At 44.3% G+C, this 22,211-nt stretch overlaps 1 protein-coding gene across 1 annotated transcript in view; it reads left to right on the top strand.

Moving 5' to 3' along the window:
- Adamts18 (ADAM metallopeptidase with thrombospondin type 1 motif 18) overlaps positions 1-22,211 on the top strand; it is a 138,636-nt gene that overhangs the window by 45,592 nt on the left and 70,833 nt on the right. The window contains exons 3-7 of the mRNA XM_087900414.1: positions 13,480-13,762; positions 15,824-16,017; positions 16,261-16,344; positions 17,953-18,112; positions 20,042-20,147. Coding sequence (XP_087756540.1) covers positions 13,480-13,762; positions 15,824-16,017; positions 16,261-16,344; positions 17,953-18,112; positions 20,042-20,147 — 827 coding nt within the window. The remainder of the gene's footprint in view (positions 1-13,479; positions 13,763-15,823; positions 16,018-16,260; positions 16,345-17,952; positions 18,113-20,041; positions 20,148-22,211) is intronic.

Below are 22,211 nucleotides of genomic sequence, written 5' to 3'. Positions count from 1 at the left end.
AAATAACCAATGAAAATTAAGACCAGCCATCCCCAACATGGTGGTCATCTCAGGTGCTCCCATGCCACCCAGGGGAAGCTTGGGAGTCCAGTCAATCACACAGCCGTTTGGTGCAGCGACCCAGCGTATTGACGCCACGTGGTGTACTTCCTCCCACATCTAACAGCTGGCTCCTGGCTTGGTTTCCAGCTCTAGCTGTCTGTTTAACAAATGAATGCTGTCAGTTCCAAGGGAAGCAGGGCAGGGCAGAGCAGAGAGCCTGACATAACCCATCAGCACTACGGAAACAAGTGAAAACATATGTCTTCCCAATAGCGCATCCGCAGGCAGCCGCCTGGGGAGCAGGGAGCATCACTTGTCCCGAAAATGAGTCTCCACTCTCTTACAAACATAGCAGACGCTGTTTACAGAGTTCCAGCTGAGATGCATGGTGTGTATCCACTGTTCCTTCCTGATGCGTAACTATTTTCAGGCAGCTTGTATTGACTGTCAACCCCGTGACTTTCCTTATTGTCCAAACATAGGTAGTGAATACGTGCAATTTAAATAGCAAGTGATATCAACAATTGGTTGTTTATTGTCAGAGGACAAGGGGTTAGAGTTTGGTCTATCCGTGACTGCCAGTCTTCTGTGAGAGTACTCATCTGAATTAATGTGATATGGATAGGAGAAGCTTCAGGAGTCAAACACCTGTGCTTACATGTGTAGGATTTAAGGAAGATATTTGGTGCATGGATGGCGTTGTGGTAAGGCTTGGCAAACTAGATGGTGGGTGATGTGTGCTCATTATACAAATTCTTATTGTATAAATTTCTGTCACTTTATGATGTGTCTAGTGGAATATAAAAAAAAAAAAGAATTACATTGGTATGCTCTTTATTGTTCTGAGGGTCAGAGGACCCCAGCAATGAGGGTACCTACCAGGGTTTTCTCTAACATTGCTTCTTGAGATTTGCACAGTTTCTTGCTGGTCTCCATTGTCCAAGAGTTCAGACCCTAAGAGGTGGCCTGTCCTAACCTCATGTGACCACAGAATTTTACATGTGTCGGCATCATTCATTCAGCAAAATTTGAGCATCATGCCCAAGATCTGCCAAATGCTAAGGCACAAAACCAAGGACATTATCTCTGTCTGGCCAGGTATTTACATTACGAGGATTAGGGAGAAACTAGAGAAATATGTACCCCCGACACACAAACACATATACACATACACATTACTGTCGGGTGACAGGGTGGCCTGTGGGAGGGATCTGTAAATCAGGAAGAAAAACCCGGAAGTAGATGCATTCGATTGAGTGCTTGTTGCCTCCCAGAGTAGACCAGCTCCTTAAATGTGGACATCATCATCCTGTTGTCCTAATTTCATTTCTGTTGCTACGATAAAATACTCTGGCAATGGTGGTGACTTGGAGTGGGGTGGGGGTGCTTACTTCAGCTTATTGTTCCGGGTTATAGCCTGGCACTGTGGGAAAGTCACAACTACTACATCACATCCACAGGTCCCTCGCTGGCTGGCACTCAGCTTGATTTCTTTACTCTTCGGCAGCCACGGATCACCTGCCCAGAGAATGGTGCGATCTGCAGTGAGCTGTGCCCTCTTAATCAGTCAACGGTCATTTCCCGTTGCCATGCCCACAGACCAATCTGGTTTACACAATCCCTCAGCTGGGACACCCTTCTCAGATGATTCTAGTCTGTGTCAAGTTGACCGTTAAAACTGACTAGAATACTTGGCTAGTAGCTAAGGGACTGGGCAGGTATGGTTTGTCTTCCTGTGCTTAATTCTTTCAAAAAGAACTCACAGGGTATAGTGTGGCTGTCGTCAAGCAGAGCAGTCCAGCTCTTCCCTGAAAGTATATAGATTATACTAATAAGCAGTCATATGCGAGTGGTGCCAGATTAAATAAAAACTGGATCAGTAATGGTCATCCAGGCTGTATTCTGAGAACTAGTCAGCCCGTTATCTCCGGATCCATGGAGAACCTTACTCAATCTCACCTCAACCACCTGCCATTCTGTCTTCGTCCCTCTTCAGGTGAGAATGGCAGCGAGAGTAGAAAGGGCACCCCTCCCTCTGGCTTTAATACCTCTTGACCTCACCCTTCGTTTCTGACACAGATGCACACTTATTTGTGTCTTTAAGTCTTTCCTGGTGTGTTTGAAGTGACAAAAAGATTGACAAGTACCCAGGACTCTGGGCTGTACAATGTGCCAGTCCAGGCGTGGCTTAGTTTTTAAAGTCTGATACTTCAGTGGCTGTCTCTTCCGAGTAAGGGACACTGTGCAGTCACACAGCGCCCAGATAGAGTGGATACTCCGGTATCATGGGGTTTGAGCTGTTGCAACCATGAACTGTTTATTCCAGTAGAAAACCAATAATTAGCTAAAACAGTGAGTCTACTAGTATGTTTTAAGAGCTTCTAGGATGACCTAACCTTCACCAGTCAGATAGCTGTGGCCCCAGTGCTTTGAGGAGAGGGCTGAAACCTTCTTGTTTGTGTCAGAACGTGGGTGTTCCATGAGGTCAGAATCACATTGGTTAGTTTTGATTTGGAGCTGATTTTGGCTAGTATAAAGTACCACAGAGGGAAGGGAAGGAAGACAAACATAATGAAGAGATTCCTGCAACATAGGTTTGGGTGCCTTTTTTCTTTCCTTCCTTCCTTCCTTCCTTCCTTCCTTCCTTCCTTCCTTCCTTCCTTCCTTCCTTCCTTCCTTCCTTCCTTTATTCTTATCATTATCAGTACAAAGATTTGACCTGACCTACTCTGCAGAGATCAGGGGTTACATAGAGAGGTCAGTTTTGTCTAGGGTTGCACCAGAGTAAACTACAGGCAAAGTGTTCAAGAGCATGTGTGTGGTGACTCAGCTTACTAGGGAGTACATGAAAGGTGCAGGTCTTTGCCTGCTTCGTCCAAAGAAATGGCCAGCATGTGACTTTGGGGCTCCAGTACATAGTTATGGTCCACATCCATATGCTCCAGGAAGCCTGTGGTGCTCTGTCCTCCTAGCAGTGACTCTGAACTCACCTGTTAGAATGATCAATGTCATTCCTTTCTCTATGATGCCTGTCAAACGAAAGGAGGACATGTAACCTCCTTCCCATGGAGAAGGACCACAAAATATCAGGTTTTTGTAGTGCACCAAAGCTATGTCTAAACATCTGAACTGCTGAGCATTGGGGATATGAAGTTAACGGACGAACTAGTCATACAAGAGCATCTGAACAAACTCCTTCCCACACACCACTCTGTTCCCACTCAAACCAACCAACCAATCTTGAATGCTTAAAAAATTCACTCTGAGCTAAGAAACTCTCTAGAGTGGAATATTCAGGACTTTTCTTTCTTTAAGAATCTTATTTGTTTGTTTGTTATTTGAATTTTCAAGACAGGGTTTCTCCGTGTAACTTTGGAGCCTGTCCTAGAACTCACTCTGTATACCAGGCTGGCCTCCAACTCACAGAGATCCTCTTGCCTCTGCCTCCCCAGTGCTGGGGATTAAAGGTATGCATTTACCACTGCCTGGCATCGAATTAATCCTTTTCTTTTCAGGTCTCAAAGCCTTGCCTCTTTTCTGCATTATTTCTCTCTATAAACAGAAAGAAGGCTTATACCATTCTCCAGAAATTCAGGTCTAATTGAAAAAGAAAATCATAGAATAAACACAGTTGGGAAAAGGCCTGGCTAAAAAGTGTGCTGGGGCAGTCCTGTAATGCTAGCACTTGGGCAGAGGCAGGAGGAGCACCATAAAGTTGAGGCCAGATGGGCCTATGTAGAGAAAAACCTATCAAAGGAAATCACACACAACCACAGTCAGAAAAGAATAGAAAAACCAGGCTTGAATGCTCTGCTTTGTTTCCCAGCTATCAAAGATAGTAATTAGAGAAACAATAGATACACACCTTTCCAAGTCTTAATGCATTTAATCCTCTAAAGGAAAGGCTATTGTTATTCTCCTTTTACAGACAAGGGACTTGAGTGTCTAGTGTTTGGGAACATCCCTTGAAGGTAGGGGAAAGGATAGAAGCAGCATTTGAACACTGGAGAACCAAGACATCTGTGGTTCTCACTAGCTTTGCATTGCTAAGAACACTTGGGGGATACTGGCAGTTTCTAATTAAGCTTACCTGGCAGCTGTTGGCAGGCACTTTAGTGTCTGTGTAGCCATATTTGATGTCCTATCTCTTTCTTGAAGTAGCACAACTGTTGTGAACTGTGGACTCACTTGGTCCACAGTCACAGTGAGAAATGGGCAGAGCAATATTGTGGACAATGAGACCTATGGGGAGGCTGTTGACATACTTTTTTAGGTGTCGCCTGTTCCTCCTGACCTAGACGGTCATGGTCTTAGAGAAAGTGGCAAGCTGAATGGGTATTGATCCTTTCTGGTGTCATAGCCTCCAGTGGGGTCACCCATGACCCGGTAAGATAATCTCAATAAACTAATACTAGCAAGAGACTTCTTAAAGTCTCCCAACAGTATAAAAGCCCAAAAAATGTGTGTGTGCATGCACGTGCACACATGCACAGCATGGAGGTAGCCTCCTGCATCAGTCTTCGTCTTCCACTCTGTTTGGGTCAGGGTCTCTTGTTGGCCAGGCTATGCAGATGAACCTCTGGGATTCTGGAGTCTTTGCCATCCGGGACCTGGGATCCCAGATGCTCACTACCATACCCAGCTTGATGTGGGTTTCAGGAATCTGCACTCTGGTCCTCACACCGAGGCAGCAAGCGTTTTACTCGTGAAGACTTCTCCCCAGCCCCTAAACTGCAAATTCTAAATCTCCACCTAGTGTTGTGAGTCCCATGAATACTGAGATGAAGGAATGGATGGGAAATACCAGTATCTTGTTAGAATATGCATTTTAAAATCTGCCTGCCCCCCAAAGTACAGGAGACATTTTTTTCCTTGGACAACAAGACGGAACCTTGGACGTCTCTTTACCTTTGGAGTATATGTGCACACTTGAAGGTCTGCTCAGGTCAACTCTTTTTTGCATGTGCAGTTGGCAGAATCTTCTGTTTAGATCTCCCAGAATTAATTACTTTATAGAAAGTGGCGCGAGGTCCCAGCGCTGGTCATCTCAGGGCACATCAGCAGATGTCCTCTTCTTGGCCGGAGCAGGATCCAGATGATCCCCCTTGGTCTCACCTGGGATTTAGTAAACAGTTTTTGATGACTCACTTCATCATCTCCTTGGGTTTCTGTTCAGGAGTCACCAGCGCTCTGAGCGTGTGTGTGTGTGTGTGTGTGTGTTTGTGTGTGTGTGTGTTTGTGTGTGTGTGTGTGTGTGTGTGTGTGTGTGTGTGTTAACATTGACTGAGAAAGTCACGACATAACACACTGTGGTTGAAGACTGGCTTCTTTCACCCAGGCAAGCCCCGAGTTCTAATACTGTTTAGGAGATGAAAATAGCAACCAATCAGCAGACACTTAGAATATTTGAGGGCAGCAACACTTCTGCTTCACCTGTCAAGTCTGTTATCCGCTTCATCATTTTCCTCAACTGTTTATCTTTGTGTCGTTCCATCCAACTTCCCTCAGTAAATTCTGTTGCTTCTGGACAGAAATCCATAAACATCCTCATCCCACGGGCCATATTCCGTTGAAGACTGCCGTCGCTTTTTCTCTGCGGACCTGCATTTCTCTCCTTCATCTCCTTCGCCCCTGGCCTCCAAGTCACAGGTTTTTGTTTTAGACCGATCACATTTTCTTAAGCCTTTGGTTGATTCTGACCTGGGGCCTTGCCTTTAGAATGGTATCATAGGGGTTGGACACCAACCAAATCAGTTATCTCTTCTTTATTGCTATGGTTCAGATAAAACCATGTGTCTCTTAAGAGAATGACAATATAGGCTGCCAGGAAGTTGCCCCAGGGGTTAAAAGCCCTTGTTAGTCTTGCAGGGGATCCAGCTTCAGTCCCTGGCACTCTCGTGTCAGTTCACAACCATTTGTATCTGCCATCCAGGGGATCCAATGCCAGCTTCTGGCCTCCAGAAGGACCACATGCCCACATGATCAACAGACATACATGTAGGCAAAATACCCACACATATCAAATAAAATCTTTTTGAAAGGTTGAATGAATGACATTCCCGATTAAAGTTTGAAAAAATTATTGTTTGAAAATTAAAGTGTTTTTTAAATTATTTATTTATTTTATTTATTTATTATGTATACAATATTCTTTCTGCGTGTATGTCTGAAGGTCAGAAGAGGGCACCAGACCTCATTACAGATGGTTGTGAGCCACCATGTGGTTGCGGGGAATTGAACTCAGGACCTTTGGAAGAGCAGGCAATGCTCTTAACAGCTGAGCCATCATCTCTCCAGCCCCAAAATTAAAGTTTGAAAAAATTATTGCATTTGAAAACAATTATAGTGACTAGAATAAAAATTAAAAAGCGTAGGTGGGGTTTTCCCATCCCTGAAGCCACTTCCAGGTTACCACACAGAGGTTTATATTAATTGTAAATGCTCAGCCGATAGCTCAGGCTTGTTACTAGCTAACTCTTAACATTTAAATTAACCCATATTTCTTACCTATGCTATCTGTGCTCTGCCATGTGGCTCGGCACCTTGTCTCAGTGCAGCCTGTCCATCTTGCTTTTCCCTGTGTCTCCTTGCGTCTCCGCTAACTCCCAGCCTTCCTCATCCCATCATTCTCAGTTCGACTTTCCCACTAACTTTCTCCTGTTCACCCTGTGGCCAGTCAGCTTGTCTATTAAACCAATCATAGTGATGTGTGTTCACACAGTGTACAGGAGACCTCTCCTGTCCTCTCCACCCTAGGACACCTAAGGCTATCTTTCTTATCTGCTCTGTAGGCCACTTAAGTCTCAGCCTTCTTCCTGCTTGGCCCTAGGTTTTCACTTATTAGTTCCGTGATGTCATTCCCTCATCCCACCCAGGGTTTCTCTGCTTGCTGTAACAAACACTTTCTGTTATTTCCAACAGAATCCTCCCAACTCCATTCTGCATGCTAATGGACATTTTATTTTCATCTGTGTTTTCTCAGATGAATTAGAAGTCACAGGTAACCATGGTCCATCTTATTCAGAGTATTTAGGCAGAATGTTGCATTCATCTAGTAATTAAAAAAAGTTTCACACACCCCACATGTATCTTTAAACTATAGTGTGTTTCTTTGGTTAGATTACATTCCTTTTCATCAGATATGAAAGAAATAATATTCTCTAATTATCTAGGACTGTGCAATTCCTGTTTTGATAAAAAGAATTATTTCAGACACTTCTCCTTTGCCCTTTGAACTGAAGTGTGTAGGCTCAATGTGTTTGTCCCAACATAGGCTTGTGGGCCCAAGTCGGCTGTCTGCTGAAGACACAGCACCTGGCTGCCTCCTGCAGCAGTTGAAGGGATCTCTGCAGAGGGGTTCACCCCAGATGAGCTGGAGTCTCGACTTAGCCTTAGAAGAGACTTTCCGGATGATCCAATAGAAAACCCAGCTGGAGAATATTTTAACACAGATTTAAGCATGGAGATTGATATATAGAAAAGCAATCAGGGAAAAAGTAAGACCCACTTGTGTGTGGGTGGACTTTTTAAGGGTGAGTCCCACTTGAGTGTCTGAGCAGCACCCACAAACTCAATTTGGGTATCTTTTAAGTTACCTCTCAAAGGATTGCTAAGAGCCCCACCTCCCTCCTCCCCCACCCCTTCTTGATAATTGAGATTAGAGATTGGCTCCAGGGGTGCCTTTGATGGGATTAAATCTGATAAAATAAAGCCAAGGCCCTCCAGGGGCATCGCGCCTGACTTTGGTGTAAATGGGTTTTGCGAGACTCCTGGAGAATTGAAGCCAGGGAAGGACAGGCCCTTCAGCCTGAATCCGTGCTATTTTAACTCCCTCATTTACAACATCTCTCCATAAAAACTGCATTGCTTCGCAGCAAATGATGTCAACTGTGCTGGCGGTCACCGCCTCTCAACAAGCAAGAGGTTTTAACGGGACTCCGGAGATAGGGGCTCCTTTCCCTCCCCACATCCACTGAATTATCTATATCTTTCTGTCCCACCTCAGGATGACTGGTTTATAGATGTCTCGACATAGAAATGTCCCCTAGGCCTTTGAGTAGCCCAGAATCTTTGTAAAACAGGGAGAGAAGCGAAAACTTGCAAACCGGTCTGTCCAGTCCCGGCACTTAAGTGGCTTACAGGATATTAGTTGAACCAAGCTAGGAAGTTGGGAAAGCTGGAGGGCTTTTGAGGCTTTTAGCTTTCCTGCAGCTAATGCCTCTGTCTGGGGAAGGCTGTAAATGGTGCCTTTTGTCTGCATGGAGTTTAGAAGAGAGGTCAGTATGGTTTGGAGGAGAGGGCTTCTGCATCGGAAATGGAGACCCTCCCCAATTCCACCTGTGTTTGCAGCTGGGCTTTCCCCACACTTCTCAAGCCTGGTTTCCTGATGGCCTGCCCTCTGCCTAGTCCCCCCTCTGATGCGTGATTGTTGACTAAGAAACAAGGGTTTGTTGTCTGTCAGCATGAGAATTGTCCCGAGAATTCCTGTGTGGACCACCCGATCACAGATATGTTGTATTGGGTGTGGGAAGATTTGGGTTTTAGTTTTTACTGGAGAGAGATGGGGAGACTACTGGCTGTATCTTGTGATCCTTTGGAAAGGGGACAGGGTAGCTTCCAGCTTCCCTGAGGACAGGGCGTAGAAGCGGGATGCCAGCGACTAACTGCCGTGGTGTGCATGTGTCTGAGATACTCACTGGTAGTCGAGGGAGGTACGAGAACACTTCAAAGGAGGAAAATAAGGTATGAAACAGTTAGATGGTGGCAAAAGTGTTCAAAGTGTGAAACAAGTATTCTGTTTAGAATGGGGTGGAGAGGGAGAGAGGACAGATGAAGCCAACAGGGACCGTGCAAGTCTGTGGAGCGGACAGAAAGATAGACGACAGCCCGCGAGGCGTATGTTGATCGATCTTTGATGAAAATTTTGTCTGGTGTCAGGGACGAGGTCGAAAGTGTCAAGATTGAAACTGGAAGTTTCTGGTAGCATTGCCTGAGCTAGATGTAGGAGGGAAGGGCACAACTGAGGCCTGTCTGATGATGGACAGCATTCCTGGGATGGTGGGAGTTCGTTTATTTCAGTTTTTACGCACTTATATGTGCATGTGTGAGTGGGCACATATGCATATATGTACATGCATGGGAGGCCAGAGGACAAGCTCAGGTGGCCTTCCTCAGGAGTCATCATCTTGTTACTTGAGGCAGGGTATGGTCCTTGGTGTTATTCCATTGGGACACTTTAAGAACTAACCATGCCCATCCCAGCCACTTTTGACCCCTCCTCCCGCCACCATCTTCTCTCTCTTCCTCTCTCTCTGGTGTGTGGGTGTGGATGTGTGCATATGCGTGTGTGTGTTTGTTTTGTCTCGTATGTACGTGTGTCTTTGTTTTCTCTCCTTTAAGCAATAAATGTCTCCCTCTTCTTTAAATAATACTATGTCCTATGAGCCTTTTATCCGCCGTAACCGCCCGCCTGACTCCCCGGCCGCATGGCGCTTCAGGGACTCATGGCCATCCTTGCCGGACTCTGCGAGCCGTGGGCCATTCCATCATCATATTCTTTTTAAAAGAACAATACTTGGCAGGCTGGTCAATGAAACCTAGGGATGCCCCTGTCTCTGCTTCACCAGCACTGGGATTACAGGGGTGTGCTGCTGTGCCTGCTGATCTTTTATTGCAGTTCTGGGGCTCAAACTCAGGTCTCCGTGCTTGCATGGCAACCACTCTAATAACAAGTTATCTCCCCAGCCCAATATCGCTTTTTATACAATTGATCCTCTTCTCTCATAATCTCCATGAGGGCACAAATGCAATCTCCTTTCCATTGACTGTGTGTTCCTTTTGTGAACACCAGAACCTAGAAAAGATCAGGACTTAGGTGCCCAGTGTGTGCCTGGTGAATGAAGCCGTATTTTCTTGTTCCCATGCTCAAAATATCTCAATACTCATAAGATATATTTGTCAGAAGTCAGCAGACTTTTCACAGGGCAGAGAAATCAAAACCAAATAATATGTTCTGGGTTTCTTTTAGGAAAGCAAAGCCTAACTCTAACATAGTTAAAACTATGTTGAACTAAAACTAAACTCTGGTACCAGTCATCCACCCTGCCCCACTGCATCCTACAGTCTGGGAAATGTGCTGACTTTGTATTCCTGTGTAAGCTGCCCTCAATCCAACACCCCTACTTACCCAGTCAGCTAACCACATGCCTTGCAATTCCCCTGCACTGATGTGTGGTGTATGCCCTGCTTATTGTATAGCATATGGCAGATGCTCAATGAGCATGTGTTGGCTCAGCATCTGAATCACCGCAGCCTAAAAGATACAAAGGACTTCTGCCAGGCTTTTGTTGATGTGGAATGGCCTTCTCTATATGTGCTGCTTTTATTGGATAATGAATAAAGCTGCTTTGGCCTAAGGCAGGGCAGAATATAGCCATGCTAGAAGGTATATATATATGGAGAGAGGGGGGGTAGGTGGAGTCAAGGAGATGTCATGTAGCTGAAGAAGAACCCAGACCCTTTTTGTTAAGGCACGCCTCATAGTGATACACAGATTAATAGAAATAGGTTGCTTTAAGATGTAAGAGCTTGCTAGAAATATGCCTGAGCCATTGGCCGAACAATATTGTAATTGATACAGTTTCTGTGTGATATTGGGGCTGGGGAGGGCAGGAAACAAATGAGCAGTCTCCGTTTACATGTCTCTCATTGCAAGGTGGTCAAGGCAGGTCAAAGCCTCCCTTATTGCATGTGAAGATAAAGGCTCAATCATTGGTTCATAACTTGGTTGTACATTCCATTTGAAAAAAAAAGAAAGAGGAACTAGTGACTTACTAAGCATGTGTCTGAGATTCCTGCTGGTACTCATAGGCATCACATCTGAAGGCCTCAATCAATGCTTCTTAAACTCTAGTGGGTATGTGTATGTGAGTCATGGAGGCCTTGCGTGAATGATTCACAGCAGATGAAGTCCTGAGTGAATGTATTATTGACTTGGACAAGGCCATGTTAAGAACTCTGTGCCTCAGACCAGTACGGATCAGACTTGAAGTTGCCAAAGACTTCCTGTGAACTGAGTGCAAATGTTGGGAGTGTGTGACAGTATGCATGTTTACAAGTGATTGAGCAGTGTGTACAAAGATTAGCAACTAAATCTTCCTCCTCAGAAATGACTGGAGCCCAAGACTGCTCTCCTGCAGACCCTCTACTGAGATTAGCTAACCCCTCTTTGTCTTTGCTGTACTTACTGAAAGCTCTGAGGTTCTGGTTTGTTGCACAGTTGATAAGCCTCCATCAGTGCTTTTCTGTCCCTAGGTCTCTGACTGTCCTTTCTTCACTCCTTCAACACCCCGGCCTGCTCCTAAGACCTCATCATGCAGGATGCAGTGCATACTAACAGCCCAGTGATCTTAATAAGAAATACAAATCCAGATTCAAACGACCTGGGAAGAGACCATAGAGCTGTCTCTACTCACAAGCTCAAGAGCAAAACTGAAGCAGCTGGTTCAGTTTCCAGTTTCCACAGCAGACCTGGGTACCCTGGGTATGAGCCAGAGAAGAGAGTAGCCTGTTGCAAGCCAAGTGCAAGTCATGGCTACATGTTTGGTAGGACAGTACATGCGTTATGCCGTGGGCTTGGAAGGTATAATTGTGACTATGGTTTATTGGTGGGTATCCTTTCTTCATTTCACAAACACATCTCTTTAGGATAGTGCGGCTCATTGGAGTCACTAGACCTCTGCTACTTAGAGGCAATTGCACGCCACTTCCTCAGCCATCCTAGCAAGTCCTCCCACTTCTTTAGCATTTATGACATCAGCATGACAGGGCTTGTTCTTAGTACACAAGCCATGAACTGTGTTTATATTCACCACTCCATCTAGGGTTCATCAGGGTCCATCAGCCAAAGTCATCCAAGGAAGAAAGACATCCCTTAGCTCAGTCCTTCAAACACACTTACTAACATTGTCAGACTGGAGCCTGGGGAGATGGCTCAGTGGGTACAAGCGCTTGCTCTAGAAGCATGAGGGCCTAGGTTCAAATCCTGGCACCCATATAAAAATCTGGATATGGCTTTCTGTATCTGCAATCTTGGTATTGTAGGGGTGGAGACAGGCGGACTGCTGCAGCTCACTGGCTGCACACTTTGCTTTTGGTTCAGTAAGACCCTGTCTCAGAGGGGTCAGGCGGAGTGATAGAGCAGGATGCCCAGCATCCTCCTTTATTGGCTTTCACATTCATGCACGAAGCATACACACAGAGAAACAGCACATACACACTTGTACAAGCATGTGCACAAATAAATCAATAAAAACATAAAATATTAGCAGCCCAACCAGATAGCCTAAGGGTACATGATATATTTGGCATGCATATCCCTCTACTACCATAAAATACATTTTTCCTTGTTTATTTATTTATTTATTCATTTATTTATTTATTTATTTATTTATTTATTTATTTGTTAGACTTTCCACTTCCTCCCCTCCTCCCAACACCCTCCCGCTCCCCCCACTTCCTCTCCTCCTCCCTCTCTAGTCCTAAGAGCAGTCAGGGTTTCCAGCCCTGTGGGAAGTCCAAGTTCTTCCCCCCTCCCTCCAGGTCCAGGAAGGCGAGCATCCAAACAGACCAGGATCCCCAAAAGCCAGTACATGCAGACGAAACAAGACCCAGTGCCATTGTCAATTGCTTTTCAGTCAGCCCCCATGTCAGCCACATTCAGAGAATCCAGTTTGATCACATGCTCATTCAGTCCCAGTCCAGCTGGCCTTGGTGAGCTCTCATTTGATCAGTCCCCTTGTATCAGTGGGTGAACGCACCCTTCGTGGTCCTGACTTCCTTTTTCATGTTCTCCCTCCTTCTGCTCTTCATTTGGACCTTGGGGGCTTGGAGCACTGGACTGAGCCCCCAAGGTCCAAATGAAGAGCAGAAGGAGGGAGAACATGAAAAAGGAAGTCATAAAATACATTTTAAAAATAGTTGATGGTTTACCCATGGTTACCACTGATTTAGGAAATAGAGCGCTTAGTCTTTTGTTGTCTCCTTTGTAAAACTGGAGTTATAACTGCAGCCCGTCATGGTGCAGATAAAAATGGCAGGATGGGGTCAGTAAGATAGTTCACTCCAAGTTTGATGACATGAGTTCAATCCCAGGGACCAATGTGATAGAAGGAGAGAACCAACTGCCTACTAGAAACTGTCCTCTGACCTCCACATTCAGGAATGCAGACTTTATACACACACATACATGCACGCATGCATGCACATGCACACTCTTGCCCACACACAGGTATAGTTTTTAAAAAGGCACACAGATATCAAGCATTTTGCACAGTGACTCTTCGTAGGAAGTTATCCATGCAGAGATGCCAAGAACCAACCCAGAAAAAGACAACGCATGGAGTCATGAGTGTGCTCTTTGTGTTTGGCTTTTTTTAGTCCGGTCTGATAAGGACACGAGACAATGAATTCCTCATCTCACCGCTACCTCAGCTGCTGGCCCAGGAACACAACTACAGCTCGCCTGCAGGCCACCATCCTCACGTCCTGTACAAAAGGACAGCAGAGAAGAGGGTCCAGCGGTACCAAGACTACCCTGGCTCCCGCCGGACTTATCCTGGTCACTCCCCAAGTCACCCTCCCCCCGCTTCCCAGAGCCAAGAGACAGAGTACCGCCATCGAAGGTGGCAAAAGCAGCATTTTTGTGGACGACGCAAGAAATGTATGTAAGGAGACTTTCCTTGTCTGTTCTGAAGAGGCCCTCGCTGGGTAGCCTTGGGGGCAGCTGGGTTTGGCAGGTCAGTGAGGCTGTATTGAGTTTGTTCTCAGATGTTGCCTTATCACAGGACTGGTGAACCCCGTGCTGAAGGAGCAACCCTCCTCGGTTCAGTTAGGAAAGATGGAGATATGGGTCCCTTTGGGCCTCTTTAGCATCTCCTATTTTTAACCAAAGGTCCTGATCTTATCTTAGTTTCTGTGGTCTTAGGGAAAATGTTCAGCTTTCTATAGTGGGAGGAGGGGAGCAGAGATAAATGCACAACCGAGCATTCCTTTGAGAGACACAAGAGACTTCTCAAGAAACCTCTCAGGAAGATTGGGTCCTGATGGAGAGTTGACAGACAGCCGGGGAACTCTTGGGCATGCCCTGTGACCCAGTGGTAGAAACCTAGAAGACCGGCACTTAGAAGGCTGAGGCAGGAGAATTATGTGGTTGACCTGTGTAATGAGCTCCTGTTCTCATTACCTCTGCAACAAAAACCGTTCTGCTTCCCTCTCCCCCAGTGCTGGGGTCAAGCCTGACCTATGCACAGTAAAGCTCTGAACCAGCCACACCATATTTTTTTGTCTCTTTAGCTCCTTTCTAGACTAGCCATGCACGGTAGATAAGCACCAAATGCAAGTTTGCATTTTCTAACAACTATGTTCAAACCTAATTTAAGGCATACATGGTGATTGTATGCTTGTAATTACAGCCCTCAGGAGCTGAAGGCAAGAGAATCAGGAGTTCAAAACCATCCTTGTCTACATAGGGGATTCCAGCCTAGTCTGGGCTGCATGAGATTCTGCCATTAAAAAAAAAAAATCAAAAGTAAAAACTGTGAGATGACTTGGTGTAATGAGGCACTTGTTCCACGGGCACGAGAGGCAGAGTTCAGATCCCCAGCACCCATGTGAATGCTGGCTTCCCCGCCCCACAAATGCCCTGTAATCTCTGCACACTAGAAAGGTAGAAACGAGATCTGATGGACAAACTGCAACTAGACTGAATTGACAAGCTCCGGGTTCAACTGAGAGACCCTGCCTCAAAGGTAGAGATTGATGGAGGAAGACACCCATTGTCAACCTCTGGCCTCCACATGCGTGTACACGCACGCATGCGCACGTGTACACACACACACACGCACACACACACACACACACACACACTCATATATCTGTTAACAAGAAATTAAAATAACAACAGTTTAAAAACAAATTACTTTCAGTAATATTTTCTCTAACTCAGAACATACGAAATATTGTCATCTCAAATTATGAACAATATAACAAACCACTAGGGAAGGATTGAATGTTCTCTTTCATACTGTATTCTGGAAATGCATTTATTTACTCTTATGACTCATTGCCAATCCTTATCACCAAATTTCCCTCGGAAATTGTTTGATCCGTGTGTAGATTTCCTCAGATTCAGTGCTGAAAAGGCAGAGTATAGATACTTCATTGTTTCGAAGATGTTTGCATTTTTCAGGGACCAAGTTAAACACTACATTCTTTTTATTTGGTAAAGTATCTGCTCCTTGTGTTCGCAGTCACATTCCACTCACTTGGTAGCCACAGACGGCAACCGGGTCACACACTGCCTAGCACAGACAGGTGGGGGTTCCTCACACAGACAGCTGGCAAGTTGGATATGAGGTAGTGTTTCTGCCATCTCCCTTGGCTGTTGAGAGTCAATGTATTCCTCAAATGAGATTTTTCTTTCTCCTTCCCTCATTGACGTTTGTTGACCTGCCCTGTCTGCCAGCTAGAGTTGTAGCTTGTTTTCTTTAACTTACCTCTGAGCATTTTTAACATTTCTGAATCTACCCACCCGTCCACCTGTCCATCAGCCCACCCATCCATGCATCTCAGCGTCTGTTGACTGAATCTCAGGTGCAAAGCCTCGGGGCATGTGGCCACAGTGACTCCCAGTGTCACCTCCCCACCTTCCTGGCTTTCTCAGCCTAGGTCACCCAGATTTCCCTGCTGATCTTGCTTCCACATGCTCTTCTGTCTCCTGCAGATGCCCCCAAGCCTCCTGCAGAGGACACGTATCTACACTTTGATGACTATGGGGGCACAGGGCGGCCCAGAAGATCCGCTGGGAAGTCACAAAAGGGTCTCAATGTCGAAACCCTCGTGGTGGCAGACGCGAAGATGGTGGAGAAGCACGGCAAGGGCGACGTCACCACGTACATTCTCACAGTCATGAACATGGTAAGGGCATTGCCAGGAACCCTCTCAATATCCCAAGATGCAAGCTTCCTTGTGTGGGTGAAATGGCACTCACTTAGACACAATTTTTTATTGTAAAATTTGAATTTTGAGAAATCACTCTATTTATAGATGCATATGTCTGGTAAAATTAAAGCCTACACCCTTATCAATATATCTGATTGATTCTCTCCATGCTGGATTGTATCTTTAAAAGATGTTTTCTGGCTTTAATTGTGTCAACAGGTTTCTAGCTTGTTCAAAGATGGAACCATTGGAAGCGACATAAACATTGTGGTTGTGAGCCTAATTCTTTTGGAACAAGAACCTGTAAGTGGCAAACTTCATTTATTCATTTGCTCTGCTGTTGAGAATGTATTTATTAAATACCTAGTATGCACTAATACATGAATCTCATATTTGAAAGTATGCCAACTATCTCCTCAGGGGAAGTACTGTCTAATAAGGATCATTGAGCTAAGTCACCACAAAATATATTTTATATAATAATCTAGAAAACTATTCATAGATGTGTCAGCAATTTTAAGTAAATATTAAATACATATATAACATTGTTAATATACAAAATGTAAAATATTCCGCTTAAACATGTAGTCCTTATGATAAAGGTGAATTTGGTCATAGATTTTAGCATTAATTGGATTTCATAGGTCAAATATATTAACTAATATTAAGGTGGATACATACGTATATTTTGAGAATTTACCAGAAGAAATCCATCATAAAATTCCTGTCATAAGTCTGTGGTCTCCCAAGCTCCAATTTAGGAATGCCAAAGAGTAAACAAGGGGCCTTCAACTGCCATGAATTGATTATGGCGAGGTACATGACCCAGGAATTGGGCAAATGGCAAAAACAGAACATATAATAATGTGTTAAATTGCACGATACTCCCTGCGCTGTAGTGTTTTGATCTGTAAGCTGTATTTTCCCCTATGATCTCACCAATCAGACAGATGATTTTTCAAAGCCCCTGAGGCTTTCCTCTTCAACTCTAACCCCAATAAAGAATGTGAAGAGCAGAGAGTCGAGACAAGGGGAAGAAAATGGATCTAATTACCCAGGTGTGTGGAGTTACAGAGGTTGGCGCTGTGTGAAGTTAACTTGGGATTTTAGAGAAATAGGGTATCTGTTGTTTGGGAAACAACTGGGCCTTGGTGTGCTAGACACACTCTGCTCAAGGATACTGATGCCAGCAGCACCCTGATTCACTGACAAAAGTCTTGTCTAAACATTTGACTTGACCCAAGTCACTGGTGTAGCCCAAGCAAACATTTTGATAAATGATTATTTTAAGAAAACTCTGTCTTTCTTTTTCTTCTTTTTTATTTAATGTGTGGGTGTTTTGCCGCATGTGTATATGGGCATCATGGCAGGGATGTACCTGGTACCCACAGTGGCCAGGAGAGTGTGCATGATCCTCCAGAATTTAAGTTATAGATAGCTGTAAGTCATGTCGTGGGTCCCCTGGAAAAGTAGCCAGTGTTCCTAACCTCTGAGCCACCTCTCAGTCCTGATCTCTAGTAAATGGTCACCATTAAGTAAACTCACAGTGTGTTATTGATTGCTTGTAATCCCTTAAGTACCAAACTTCACAGAGAAGTAAGATATGGATGCTATCTTTGTTATGCTTTATTGAAGAAACTATTGAACTTCAATATGAATAAATATATCAATATCAAAATGCTTTTTATCTTAAAATACTAAAAATTCAAGTTTACTTTAAAATTTCTATTAACCTAACTAGATTTTTTTTTTTTTTTTTTTTTTTTTTTGGTAGAGTTTGGCTCCGTAGCTTTCCTCTACTGATAATTTCCCCTGGAAACACGGTGCCTCTGCATTTGCCTTCAGAGTCACAGAGATTCAACCTTCTTCAGGCACAACCACCACTTCCTAATCTCTGTGCCTTTTTCATAGGGAGGATTGCTGATCAACCACCACGCAGACCAGTCTCTAAATAGCTTCTGCCAGTGGCAGTCTGCCCTCGTGGGTAAGAACGGCAAGAGGCACGACCACGCCATCCTTCTCACGGGATTTGACATCTGTTCCTGGAAGAATGAACCATGTGACACGCTAGGTATGGTATACCCGGGTCTCTCATGCACACCTGTTAGCTGGAAGCGTGGGATGAAAGCTTTCCAGTGGATTTGGGGCCTCTGGAGTCCTGTGTACTCATGTGTCATTTGCTGCCTATGACACATTCTGAGAACTGTGTCCTTAGGAAATGATGTTGCTGAGTGGGTATCTTAGAGTGTACTTACACAATCTGAGATGCCTGGGACTACACTAGACACTGTCTTCCCATGAGACCACCATTATATAAACAGCCCGCTGTTGCCTGAGGTCACTATGTGGCGTGTGAATATATCTGTCTTTACATTGTGGAGTCGCTTCTTTGCTCCATGGTGAATGTGTTCTGCTTTACTGGATTCACTGTGGCATGGGGAGTCTGCATTTTAATCAATTGGTAATTTTCTTTATTGCCCAAATGGACGACCAATGAAGTGTGAGAGGCATTTAATTAAACACATTTTAGGTCATTCTATAAGCACCTGGCTTATAGAAGCTGGAGAAAAACTGTTGATGTCATGGTATCTCACTGTGTCACCAGTCACCAGTGTCTTCTTTAGCAAGCTCGTTGACTTTAGGTCTCCATTCACTCGTTTTTGGAAGAATGGAAGAATCTAGCATAAGATCAATATCTTTTACACACTTGCTGTATTTCCAAGCTGATTCACTTGCTAGTCGTAAGAGCTAGCCCTTTGGTTTTGGATGAATTGGGCTCTTCAGGTCAAGGTCTGCAAACATTTGCTGTGAAGGGTCCTGCACTAAATAGGTTGTGTGCTGCAGACCGGCTGATAATGACATCTGCAATGGGAATGAGAAACCAGGCACAGACAGTGCACAGCCCATGAGGGAAGCTTCGTCTAACGAAGTTACACTGGGGAGACAGCCGCAGACAGAAGTATAAACAAAGGCTTGAACACAGCAAATATGCCACCAGGGAACGATTCCTGATCTGCCCCACAGGTCACGCTCTTTAAGGAGCGTGTTGTACAGGCTGAAACGTTCACATTTGTCTTGTGAATCTCTAACCACGGAACTATACTGCCCAAAGCAAATTGAGTCACCTTCCTGAATCTCATATGCATATTTTGAAATTTATACACACACAAGCAAATGTTACATGTACAGTATAATATTAGGTATTTAGAAAGCACCATATATTAGAAAACACAAACCTTATATGTCCAAATCATAAATAGGACTGAGAGCAAGACTGGAAACAGTCAGCTAGACACCTACAGACCAAGTCAGCTACACTGTGAGCCACACAATAACCAAATACCCCTCCCTTATCTAGCATCTCTGTGAACGCTATCACTACACTCTTGCACTCTTAGCTCTGTCGTGTGGCATAACATGTTAGTTAAGTAATGATGATCCATGACACATATATGGCTGCATATTAGACTTCCTGGATGATTTTACAGCCTGATGGAGGTATATGCAGCCATTTCACAAGGATGTATTTAACTCTTACAGCCACAACTTTTGTTCTAATGGTTGTTAGATCTCAAAGTTGGGAAGAAGAAATTCTGCTGCTATAAGGTCGATCAAGATAGAGCCAATGAATGATGGGGGTGATTGTGTAACTGTTCTTGCAGGGATGTAACGTTGGAGAATGGGGCATTTGTCATTGTGAATGTGATCTGCCCATGTGACCTGGGCATGTTTGTGTCTCCTGCTTCAGAGAAAGATCAGGAGAAAACTGGAAAGCATATCCCACACTTAGACAGTAAGGCCACTCGTAAGTTAACGTTATACATTGGTGTAATGATCAGTATATCCATTTCTCTGACTCTAGTAACAAACTTAGGGAAGTCATATACATGTCTGGGACATTCAATATTCTTCTGCAAAGAAAGCTTAAATATGTTAATCTGCAAAACGGTATATGTATATATCCAATTACAGTTAATATTTAAAATTGATCTTCCAATAGGATTTGCTCCTATCAGTGGGATGTGCAGTAAATACCGAAGCTGCACCATCAACGAAGACACAGGACTTGGCCTTGCCTTCACCATTGCACACGAGTCAGGGCACAAGTGAGTGGCTTCTCAGTTTTCTACTTCCTATGGAAACTGGCTAAGTAATTCTTTGGCCTGCCTCTAATGATTATTATTGATCTAATCCAATACATGGGATTCATCTTGTATAAAGCTTCTAATTGTAGGCTCCAAAAAGGGCTTGGGGTCGGAGAGATGGCTCAGTTGTTAAGCTTTTGACACACACATTTATAGGCATGAGTTTGATCAAAATAAAACACGCAAATTAAAAGCCAAGTATGGCGGTGCATGCTTGTAATCCAAGTGTGTTAGTATTCTCAAATTCCAGGACAGTTCTATTGCTGTAAAGAGACACCATAGCTAATGCAACTTATAAAGCAAAGCATTCAATTGGGGGCTTGCTTACAGTCATAGAGACTTAGTCCATGATCAACATAACAGAGGCATGGCAGCAGGTGGGCATGGACCAGCAGTAGCTGAGAGCTTAGATTCTGATAAACAGGCTGAACTCATAGAAGGAACAAGACTGGGCCTGGTGTGGCCTTTTGAAAGCTCAAAGCCCAGTGACAAACCTCCTCCAACAAGGCCACACCTCTTAATTCTTCCCAAATAGTTCTACCAACTGGTGACCAAACATTCAAATATACGAGCCTGTGGGGACCTTTCTCATTCAAACCACCACACCCAGAAATATGGAGACAGCTCCCCAACCCTAATGCTAATCCTAACCCTAACTAGCATCTCCCTGGCAATCACTGACTAGACATCCTAATCTACTTGACGAATTCCAGGACAGTGAGAGACATTGTCTCAAAGCAAAACACACAAATAAAAAAAAAGTGAGCAATCTAAAAAGACTGATGTTCAAGGTTGTCTTCTGACTTCCATCATATGTACTCTCTCTCTGTCTCTCTCCCTCCCTCCCTCCTTCTCTCTCTCTCTCTCTCTCTCTCTCTCTCTCTCTCACACACACACACACACACACACACACACACACACCAGTTCAGTTCAGAAAGCACCAATCATTGCTATCTGTTTTTTCACATCATGTATTACATCGGTTGAGGTCTCAGGTTTGCAAATGGACTGCAAATTACTTATCTGACTCTTTTGTCATCTAAGTGTCTATTTTCGTTTGAGTTTTGCTTTGGCAAAGACACTTTAAACTCCTGCTGTTTTTTTCCCTTTGCGTAGTGAGCACATTCGCCGCCACTGAATCATATCCTTCCCCCCATTTTTAACTTTAATTATGTGGCAACAATCTCTCAGTACATTTTCCTTGCTGACCTTGAGTTTGTGACCCTCTTGCCTTAACCTCCCAAGTAGTGGGATTACAGGTCTGTGCCACCCAACCCTCAGAACAGGTCATTCTCTAAACAAAGCAAACTAATCCTGGTAACATGTAAATCTACCTGCCTAGGACAGTGGTGTACTGAACTCGGTTTTCAAAATACTGACTATGAAAATTTTAATCATTCGTGATTATGAGCAAAAGTTATCTGAAACCAAAATCTGATGTTTTGGTTCAGGAAAACAAATCATAGTCTTCAGGTAGGGTGGGAAAGGGGTGTCAGGAAAGAGAAGAATGGATGTAAGAACTGGGGAGAGAGATTAGTAAGGCTTTTGTTCTGCAAGCTTGAGGAACTGGGTTCGATCCCCAGGTACAGAAGTGCATGCTCGTTATCCCAGGACTGAGGGAGGTAGAAGTGAAAAGATCGCTGAGGCTCAGTGACTGCCCAGCCGAGTCCAGTTCTTGAGTTTTAGGCCAATGAGAAGCTCTACCTCAAAAACCAAAGGTGGATATCATCTGAGGAGCCCTAACAGAGCGAATCTTCTGGGTCTCCTACATCTGTGCGTATAGGTGTGCACATGCACACACAGGGAACAGATGTGAAATACATTCTTAAGATCAGATCTTGGTATGTGGTCCTTTGACATGAAGCTGGTGAAGCAGATAGGTGTTGAGATTTGCGGAAAAATAATCTTCCAAAAGGCTACTAAATTAAAGTACTTTCGAAGATGTAAAACTTTGAAATTCATAACTGAGTTCAAATTGGGTTCTTTTTTGCTCAAAAATTTTTAATGAGGCTCTAATTAAGCAGC

The sequence above is a fragment of the Myodes glareolus genome, chromosome 22 (genome assembly GCF_982192425.1).
Source record: "Myodes glareolus chromosome 22, mMyoGla1.1, whole genome shotgun sequence".
Lineage (NCBI taxonomy): Eukaryota > Metazoa > Chordata > Mammalia > Rodentia > Cricetidae > Myodes > Myodes glareolus.
Note: the sequence above shows the minus strand (reverse complement) of the source record. Positions and strands in the feature narration are given on the sequence as shown.